The sequence below is a fragment of the Ctenocephalides felis genome, unplaced genomic scaffold, assembly GCF_003426905.1.
Source record: "Ctenocephalides felis isolate EL2017-DRISC unplaced genomic scaffold, ASM342690v1 CF-g0.4_SCAFFOLD_03571, whole genome shotgun sequence".
NCBI lineage: Eukaryota > Metazoa > Arthropoda > Insecta > Siphonaptera > Pulicidae > Ctenocephalides > Ctenocephalides felis.
Window position 1 is genome coordinate 20,601,935 of NW_020539725.1, and position 9,499 is coordinate 20,611,433.

General features: G+C 26.9%; 3 protein-coding genes and 1 pseudogene across 3 annotated transcripts; 2 read left to right on the forward strand and 2 right to left on the reverse strand.

Annotated features, from left to right (window-relative positions):
- The first annotated feature begins 730 nt into the window (after positions 1-730).
- LOC113386874 (YEATS domain-containing protein 4-like) lies at positions 731-2,346 on the forward strand. The gene is made up of 4 exons (XM_026624632.1): positions 731-941; positions 1,017-1,298; positions 1,367-1,571; positions 2,069-2,346. The coding sequence occupies exons 1-4, from the start codon at positions 894-896 to the stop codon at positions 2,224-2,226; spliced, it is 693 nt and encodes a 230-aa protein (XP_026480417.1). The 5' UTR covers positions 731-893; the 3' UTR covers positions 2,227-2,346.
- On the reverse strand, positions 2,302-3,375 carry LOC113386877 (COP9 signalosome complex subunit 9-like). Its single transcript, XM_026624634.1, has 3 exons — positions 2,914-3,375; positions 2,503-2,575; positions 2,302-2,432 (listed from the first exon to the last, which is right to left on the reverse strand). The coding sequence occupies exons 1-3, from the start codon at positions 2,980-2,982 to the stop codon at positions 2,395-2,397; spliced, it is 180 nt and encodes a 59-aa protein (XP_026480419.1). The 5' UTR covers positions 2,983-3,375; the 3' UTR covers positions 2,302-2,394.
- A 1,743-nt stretch (positions 3,376-5,118) lies between these two features.
- On the reverse strand, positions 5,119-5,875 carry LOC113385249 (AP-3 complex subunit sigma-2-like). Its single transcript, XM_026623083.1, has one exon. The coding sequence runs from the start codon at positions 5,873-5,875 to the stop codon at positions 5,300-5,302; it is 576 nt and encodes a 191-aa protein (XP_026478868.1). The 3' UTR covers positions 5,119-5,299.
- An 856-nt stretch (positions 5,876-6,731) lies between these two features.
- On the forward strand, positions 6,732-7,801 carry LOC113385447 (annotated as a pseudogene).
- Positions 7,802-9,499: the final 1,698 nt, after the last annotated feature.

Genomic DNA, 9,499 nt, shown 5'->3' on the forward strand with positions numbered 1-9,499 from the left:
TGGTATTGTTTAAGGGCTTTCCTAATCACTTTTTCATACTTTTCAATGCAATAATTATAAATATATCACTATTTCAATGGCAAATTGAAATGCTTCGACATAACCTCGAAAACCATTCTCTCAAAATACCGAATATTATGCTGAAAACGTTTTCAAATTAATAAAAAACAAAAGATCATTACTTTATATTCACATTTATTTATTTATATTCATCACTAACTTAGTTAGTCACAAAATAACTATAAAAAGTGTAAGCACTGGAAAACGAGCAGACTGGTGCAGACACTATATTCTAATAAGGATTCTAATGACTAATTTGGCTTAAAAACACAACATCCACTATGCTAATCGTTTTGGTATTGTTTAAGGGCTTTCCTAATCACTTTTTCATACTTTTCAATGCAATAATTAATAAACATATTCACTATTTCAATGGCAAATTGAAATGTTTCAACATAATATTATGCTCCCGATTACGTCGGTTGGTACTAATGCATAATGACAAATGTAATTGTAACTTATTTATAGGTTAAGGATTTTATGTCAAACATAGAAAATGCAAAATAAATGAGATTTTATTGAATAAATTATTATATCTTAATCATTTTCAGTAAAAAAATTAAGTTTTATATATTGACCCCGCCCACTCTCGATAGGCGTGGGCGTGGCCGAAAGTGTCTGTAGGGATAGTGTCTGTTGGCTTGACGAGCGTGAAAATACAATAGAAAAATATATTAGAAAATTCGATATATATGAAAATATAAGGAAATTTATTGTTGTATTTTTATTTTGTCTACCAATAACACTGATTTGGAATAAAATGATACTGTAACTATTTTTACTTGTAACAATTCATCTTCTTGAAATTAAAATATAGAATTGTCATTAACATTATGAGTTCATTGACTGATTTTGGACCAGACTCTGGAGGTCGAATGAAGGTATTCTTACACATTAACTTGATATAATAAAGCTTTACTAAATTAACTTGATATAAAGCTTTACTAAACTTTCAGGGAGTAATAATAATCAAACCCATTGTGTATGGTAATATAGCAAAGTACTTTGGTAAGAAACGTGAGGAAGATGGCCACACTCATCAATGGACTGTTTATTTAAAACCATTTAATGATGAAGATACTTCAACATATATTAAAAAAGTACATTTTAAATTGCATGAAAGTTATGCAAATCCAAACAGAATATTAACAAAACCTCCATATGAAGTTACAGAAACCGGTTGGGGAGAATTTGAAATCGTTATTAAAGTATATTTCCATGATCCTACAGAGCGGCCAGTAAGATAATAAAACTATCACATGACAAATTATTTTTTTGATATTTTAAATGGTATTCTATATTGTAGCTTACTATATATCATATTTTAAAATTGTTTACATCTACCATTCCTGATTCTGGTTCAAATTTGGCACTTGTCACACCTCAACAAGGTTTGGTATCTGAATCATATGATGAGATTTTGTTTCAAGATCCAACTCAATTGATGCAACAACTTTTATTAGCTGCCACTAAACCTGAAAGCAAAAGTGTTATAAAACATGATACTGATTGTAAGTTGATGTTTTCTTAATCAAAATGCTTTGTGGTTTTGTACTAATTGTATGAGGTCTCTACAATTCAGTTCATTTCTTTGCTTGATGTTTTTATATATGTATTTGCAAACTTATTTTAATTGGACTAAAATTTGTAAATTTATTTATTTTACATTAAAATACTTATAAACGGTGTAATTTGCTGAATGCAATAATTTAACTTAAGTTGTTAAATTCAAGGTTATTGAACTTAAGGATGTTGAAGCTCCATAAAAATGTTCTTCGTAATTTTGTATTAATTATGTATTGAAAGATTTGCTTGATTAATATATAACAAGATTAAATAATTGTCATTGCTACTCTTAATATGTCATAAATTATTATTTATTAATTGGTCTAAAGAACAATTCTTGATTTATTATTTTAAAAAGAAAAAAAGAAGTTTTTTCCTTAACATAAGGCTAATCAAATTATATAATCCTGTAAACTAATATTGATTATTTTTCATTTTCAAGTCGAGGAGAAAAAAAAGAAAACCTTGCAAACTATAATCGAAGCAAAATCAAATGTGAAGAAAGATATAGCTCAACTCAAGGATAAATTGAAATTAGCTAAAGAAACTATTGGAAAGTTTAAAATGGAAATTGCACAAGTAAAGAGCAATACTGCATAAATTCAATTATAGAAATGATAATTTTTATTACAGATTTTATTGCAATAATAAATATTTAATGTGAATAATTTATATAGCTTTGTAAGTTTTGTAACTAAAATAAATGTTATTTGTTGATACCACAAACACTCATTGTAACTTATTTTACTTGTACCAATCACAATTAAATTAGTTCAAATTTTCATCATCAAATAAATCATCAAAATCTGCAAACAAAATAAATTAATTACTATATATAGATATATTATATTTAAATAAATTTATAAATTATATTACCATTGAAAAAATCTGCATGAACAGCCTTCTCGTTTGCTGCAAGATCCATTAACAGTCCACTTGATCCACCTGCCTACTTAAAATAACATTGTGATTACTTTGTAATAATCAATTATATTACGAAATTAAACATGCTATTTTATTTTATATTATTTTAAAAAAAATATTTAATTATGAAAAAGCGATAATCGCCTACATATCATATGATTAAGAAACATTTACATCTAAATATATTTTTTCATAAAATAATATAAATCAATATCTGCCTCTCTGTAAGCTTCTTGTTCAATGTAAAACAATAAAATATTTAACATTGTAAAACGTATCATGTATCATCAAGTAAGATTATAGTTTTCTAAGTATTGTTCATTATTGTTATTACTCTTATTTAAATAAAATTATAGAATTAACCTCTTCCAAGTCCATGTAAGGACCCGCACCTTCTGGAAACATTTCATCAGCAACAATTGTTGGTTTCATTGTATTAACTCACAGATTAAGATTTTTCTAAATAACTTTTTTAATTTTATATTAATGGTCGATTTATTACCAAAGCTGTCTATGATTCAGTACAAAATGCAAATAAAATATGAAATTTCTAACCTTAACCATTTCTTGCTACAATTAAGTCACAAAGTTTGACATTTGTATGCGAAAAATTCATTGCCAACAATACTTATGAATTGTGTTAAACTTCATTCATGTTTTTGATAGGAAGATTAAATTCTAATTTTGTCTAGGGGTAGATACCCTAGACAATATAATATGGGCTGATAGGCGCCTGGTTAATGAACATGGACTCATAGATAAAAGGATGGACTTAGTGATGGAACAGAATTACTTACTACAGGGGCTCTTCAGAAGAATAATATGATGAAGGTAAAGGCAAGCATGATCTTTTTGAACATATGTCAACATTGGAGATAATGTGCTCCTGGTTAGGTTCTACATTGAACTCTGATACTCATATAAATATTGTGATTCAAATGAATGATGAAGTGGCACTTCATTTCTAGATTTGTGTAGCTAATGGGTTGAAAGGATCATCAGTATCTGCAATATGCAATATTTAAAGGATCATCTTTGTTTGTGATTGAATCATAACTTTCCTTTTCTGAACTGCCTGATAAAGTACCAACTGAAGATAATCTTTGTGAGTTTTGCAGATAAGTTGCATCCACACTCAAAATAGCTCTAGATATCAATAGATGGTTCATTAATAGATCTGTTTTAGGGTTTGACTCGTTGCAATCCATTATATTTTTGGGTTTGATTATTTTTAAAATGTTATGTAAAGCTGTTGGAGTTTTGTTGCCTGAGTATTGAATATGTATGCCAAGTTTTTGCAAATATTTCTGATAAAAATGGTGATACTAAAATGTGGTGAACTTGTTTCTCTTTATAATGCCTGGAAATGAAAAAATGATTATAAATGTAGTTATAATAATGCAAAATGATTTATATTCGAATACCTGAAACATGTTTTAATATCTTGGCAAGGTTTTGATTCAACAACTCTTAAATCTACATTAAGAGCCTTTGTAAAGTTTGTATCTTTCTTCAATAGCTTCAAAAGTAATAATCTAATACTCCCGATGTGTACAGTGTGACCCTTTATAGCAATTCTAAGTAACAAATCTTCCATTTCTATAACCTCTAATGCTATAACAACTGTTATAGAACTAAGATAATAAAAATAATTGTTATCTGAAAAAAACTGTAATTGTTTTAGATCTTAACACTTTCGGATACTTAACATTGTAAAACGAATTACTTAACATTGTAAAACGTATCAAGTAAGATTAGTTTTCTATGTATTATTTATTATTGTTATTACTCTTATTTAAATAAAATTATAGAATTAACCTCGCCTTCTGGAAACATTTCTTCAGCAACAATTGTTGGTAATAGTTTATTTAATATGCAATATGTGATTTAGTTTTAAACATTGTCAAAATGTAAAATTAATCTTTGTATGTAATAAGTATTACTTTCATAAAAATGTTCTATATTATTAATAGCTATAATCTTTATTTTATAAAAATGTGATTCATTAATTTAATGTTAGGTAAAATTTTAATTAATAAATAAATACTCCTTGAAAGACATTTACAAATTTTTTTTTATTGGAATCTGAGTGCACAAAGCAGCCTATACATATATAAAAGAGTGCATATGAGTGTATACAAAGAATACAACATCCTTAAACACCATAATGCACTATAAAGCAAAAAAGTTAGAGAGCATAAATAAATACAACAGAATAAATGCAGAAACATTACTATTTATTTTATACATTAGCAACAGTATGTAAATAATAAAGAAATTACAAATCAATCAAATTGATATATAAATGATTTATATATGAATAGCAAAACATCAGACTGAATATATATATATATATATATATATATATATATATATATATATATATATATTAACCCCAATACATTTTTAAAACCTTTTCAAATTATGAAATTCTTCACAAAGAGCTCATTTTCAATATTAGATTATTTTATAGGTATTTTACCTATCACTGCACTACCACCCTGCTTAAAATACGCAAATACAGTTTTTATCATCGTAAGGTGTAGTATCAGTAAATACATACATATTGAAAAAGTCCACTTACTTTGCCAATATAAAATGGAAAAGTCGATAAATTTTACATATACTGTTTACTTGTAATATCACGTTCATGCGAACTTTTCAAACTTGTTGAAATATGTTCTTTTGAATCAGATTGCACTTTTGAAATATCTCCTTCTCCTGGAAAATTATTCTTCAGAGCAAGAGGTCAGAATTTCAAATCTTTTATGGCTTGTGGGAGGTCAGGTAATTTTATATCCTTAATTTGTTGAGGTATGTTCATGTTTTTAACAGCACTAACAGCCCTTCCCGGTGCTGCAGAAATACCTGCTTCCTGCTTTTGTAACTTATTCTGTTCTTCTATCCTCATCAAAATTTCAGACATATTAGTTTGCAAAACCATGCCTCCCATTACTAGTTCATTTAATATAAAATGTACTGAATCAGCATGAAAAATTAAATCCAATTCACAAACATTTTCAAAACATTTATCCAATGTTTCCACAAAAACTTGTATTAGATCTAAGATTCCTAACTCGCTTTCACAAGAATCTACACAGAAGACAAAATACAGTGTAGCATAATGCCTATATATTAATTTGTAATCTGAGCCACCAATTAAGCTTCCGCCTTCTAAAAAATTGCATACGTTATCATCTCTCTTAGAAACTAAATGGAATGTTTCTTTGATAATTTGTTGCTGCATATCTTCATTAAAGTATTGATAAAACTTGGATAGCCGAGGCTTTCCGTGATTATTGAAGACAAGAATAGCCTTTATCATAGTGATAATTTAATAATATATAAATTTATAAAAAAAATTAATGTAAAATATATTAAACACCAAACGTAACTGCCAAAACAATCGAAACACAAGCATGAACTACCTACGTTTTATTTTATAACTAATAATAATTTTAAAATCTGTTAACAATTTTAACATCAAAATAAAAATCTTTAAGTCAAAGAAACGAATGCAAGCCATAGATATGCCATAGATTATAGATAACAGATACGCCGCTTTCTCAAACGTCCTAAAAGACAAGACCACATCTCTTCTTTTATCTATGGACAAGACATATTTGTTTATTTGTTTTTATGTTTTAAGACAAGACTCTTTGTTTATCTATGAGTATACTCTTCTTTTATCCATGGAGTATACTTTGCTTATGCTGACTTATGCTTATTTATCTATGAGAAGTATCTGACTTATGCTTATTTATCTATGAAAGTACCATGAGTCCTATGAGTCCTATGAGTCCCTAGACATGCCCTAGAGCCTAGACATATCATCAGAATATGATGTATTCATATTGGATTCATAATGGAGAATACTCACTGAAGATATCTGCCAAGCATAGATAAATAAACAGAATAATTAGAATTCAGTTCTGTAATGGCTCGACTCCATTGCACGAATCCGTACGGCGAACCTATTCGCAATGTGCGCAGACTAAATTATTGCAAGCAAAAGCAAACCACACGCATGTCGAAAACAGGATTCGCCGTGCGCGTTCGTGCAGTGGAGCCATGTGGAATATGAGAAATGACCCATATGAACATACTCTCTTATCTATGATTATGACTCATATTCAAATGAAAGATTATGACCCTGAATATGATATGACAAACAACAAATAACAAGTCATTAACGCAGTTATTATTATATTGTCTAGGATTAATCGTTCAATACAAATACATTTTCAATGTTTATATGCTGTAATACTCAATAATATATTTTTTTTGTAAGTAATATAAAAATAACCTATTGAATTATGATAATTGTATATGTATTATATAAGCTAAAAACAAACTCTAAATTAAATTGTTATATATTTTATACTTTCAGATAAATGTTAAAAGGTATAAATAAAATTATTTCAAGTTTTTCACATTCTGGAGGAAATATAAGAATGAGTTCAAATAAATATCTTCACAATGTAGATGTTGCTACAGAAAAAGCAACATTTGGAATGGGTTGCTTTTGGTCATGTGACTCACTGTATGGGGCAACATTAGGTGTTATACGAACTAGAGTCGGTTATTCAGGTGGCAAAAACAAAGAAGTGTCATACCGAAACATTGGTGATCATACAGAAGTTATTGACATTGACTTTGATCCAACAGTGATAACTTACGCTCAACTATTAGATATATTTTGGAATCATCATGAATATGGCCTATTAACAAAAGTTAAACGACAATATATGTCTCTTATTTTATATCATAATGAACAGCAAAAAGAAATTGCTGAAAAAATCATTCAAGAGTCAAGCAGTAAAACTAAATACTGATCTAATTACTGAAATAAAAAAATTTGAAGTTTTTCATCCAGCTGAAGATTATCATCAAAATATCGCTTACAAGGACACAGTGAATTCATGTTATCTTTAGGATTAAAACCAGGGGAGTTACTCCAAACATCACACCTGGCAGCACGACTTAATGGATATTTGGTTGTCAAGGTGGTGAAAAACAGTTTTTAGCTGAAGCTAGTAAATTAGGTCTAAATGATGAAGAACAGAAATATGTTTTGAAGTATTTAAAAAAATATGAAGGTGCAGGACTATTTTGTTAACTACTTTGTAAATGTTCATCGTTTTAAACTGTATTACTGATCAGACTTGCCAAAATTGCAATTAGTTGGAAATGAATACTCAGCATTATTTCTTTTCAACGGTAAAATAGCAATCAATATTTATATAGTAAATTTGCAGCATATAGTGTCATATCACTTTATCTTCAAGTTGAAATCATAAAACTAATTGTAGTACAAAATATTGTGTTAACAAATAGATTGACTTATTTCTGTTCTTATAATCTTTTGTTTTAGCTTATGGCAATTACTGATCATTGATACATCATAATAAATGTAAATGCAGTACATTGTTTATTACAAAATATTGTTATCTAAATTGAGGCTTTATGTAATAAGTTTAAAGATTTTTTTATATTATATTTAAAATATATTTTATCAAATCTTCTACTGTGTGTTTTAAAGAAAATGCATTTTAATGACATGATATGATTTTTGTGTAGTGTAAATTATTGAAATTACAAATAAAAAATCATATTTTTTATTCTGTATTTTCATATTGAATCCCTTCAATAATGCATGTATATAATATAAGAATGAACAAATATACAACTTACTTTTTAATCTTGTGTTGCTCTACAATAAGCTTTCAGTGATGGGCACTACAATACAATATTCACTTGTTTTGAGCCATTGTAATTCTCCTCCTCCCCATCTTTGGAAATGTTTTTTTTTTTTTTTTAGAAAAAACTGAAAATTTTATATTTTAAAAGCTTGTAAAATGTATTTTTGCAAAAAAAATCAGATTTTTTAATGGTTTAATTGTATAAACAAGTATTTTAGACTATATAGATTATTCAGTTGCAAAATCATATAAAATTAGAAAGTTCTGTTTATTACTATTTTAAATTATATGATAAAAGTGAACCTACGATATCCTCTTCAGTATTATCTGTTATATAGTTAAACAATAAGTAAAAGTAGATAACTTTTTATTATTATTAGTTTATATATATATATATATATATATAAAGACTATTCAAATATATATATATGTATATATATATATATATATATATATGTATTGTGTGTAGAAATTTTATATTGTTTTACCAGATTGATAATGTTTCAATTCTTTACTCCATGAACATTGATTTCACAAGAAACATAGTTGGATAATGAAAAATTTAAAAAACTCATATTTACAAAATAATATAGTTTTATTTTTTTGACCAGCAACCAGCATTTACGAGAACTCTAATCTGTGGTGCTGAATTGACTTAATACTAGTCGGTTTTGCAGATGGCAACCCTAATAGTTTTTCTCATCTTTTTATGATGATTTATTGTATATATATATATATATATATATATATATATATAATATATGTATGTATAATGTTATATAAAATATAATAAGTCTAAAGCCTAACTATAATTAAATGTGATTTCAATGTTACTAAACAACTTTGAAATAAATTCTTTGGCAGCTTGCAATTATGTTAATGATTAAAGTTTAATATATATAAAATTCTTAAAAGTAATGTAACTAGGACCCATTAATTACTTCCACTAAATGTTAAAGTTACATTTTAAGACTTTTTTAATTTATATTTAGTTATGAAAATAGAGTCTCATTTTTCTATATTAAATTTATATTGAGCTTTATGATAATCTCATGTCTAATATATTTCATATTCAAAAATATTATTTCAATCAATATAATGGCTAAATTGATAATCAATATTAAAAAAGTACATTGAATCAAAACTTGGTTATGCTTCAAGCAAAAGTCATAATTTTCTGGTGGAGGTGGTATACTTGGAGGGTCTGTGGTATTTCAAGTCCTTCTACATCTAAAAGACGTAATTTA

Bases quoted from the DNA above. Each gene is read 5' to 3' on its own strand.
- LOC113386874 (XM_026624632.1), top strand. From the start codon at position 894: ATGAGTTCATTGACTGATTTTGGACCAGACTCTGGAGGTCGAATGAAG. The intron at 1,299-1,366 runs GTAAGATAATAA...TCTATATTGTAG, and splicing joins ATGATCCTACAGAGCGGCCA to CTTACTATATATCATATTTT. The intron at 1,572-2,068 runs GTAAGTTGATGT...TTCATTTTCAAG, and splicing joins TATAAAACATGATACTGATT to TCGAGGAGAAAAAAAAGAAA.
- LOC113385249 (XM_026623083.1), bottom strand. From the start codon at position 5,875: ATGATAAAGGCTATTCTTGTCTTCAATAATCACGGAAAGCCTCGGCTA.
- LOC113386877 (XM_026624634.1), bottom strand. From the start codon at position 2,982: ATGAAACCAACAATTGTTGCTGATGAAATGTTTCCAGAAGGTGCGGGT. The intron at 2,576-2,913 runs GTTAATTCTATA...TATTTTAAGTAG, and splicing joins CTTACATGGACTTGGAAGAG to GCAGGTGGATCAAGTGGACT. The intron at 2,433-2,502 runs GTAATATAATTT...TTTTGTTTGCAG, and splicing joins TCATGCAGATTTTTTCAATG to ATTTTGATGATTTATTTGAT.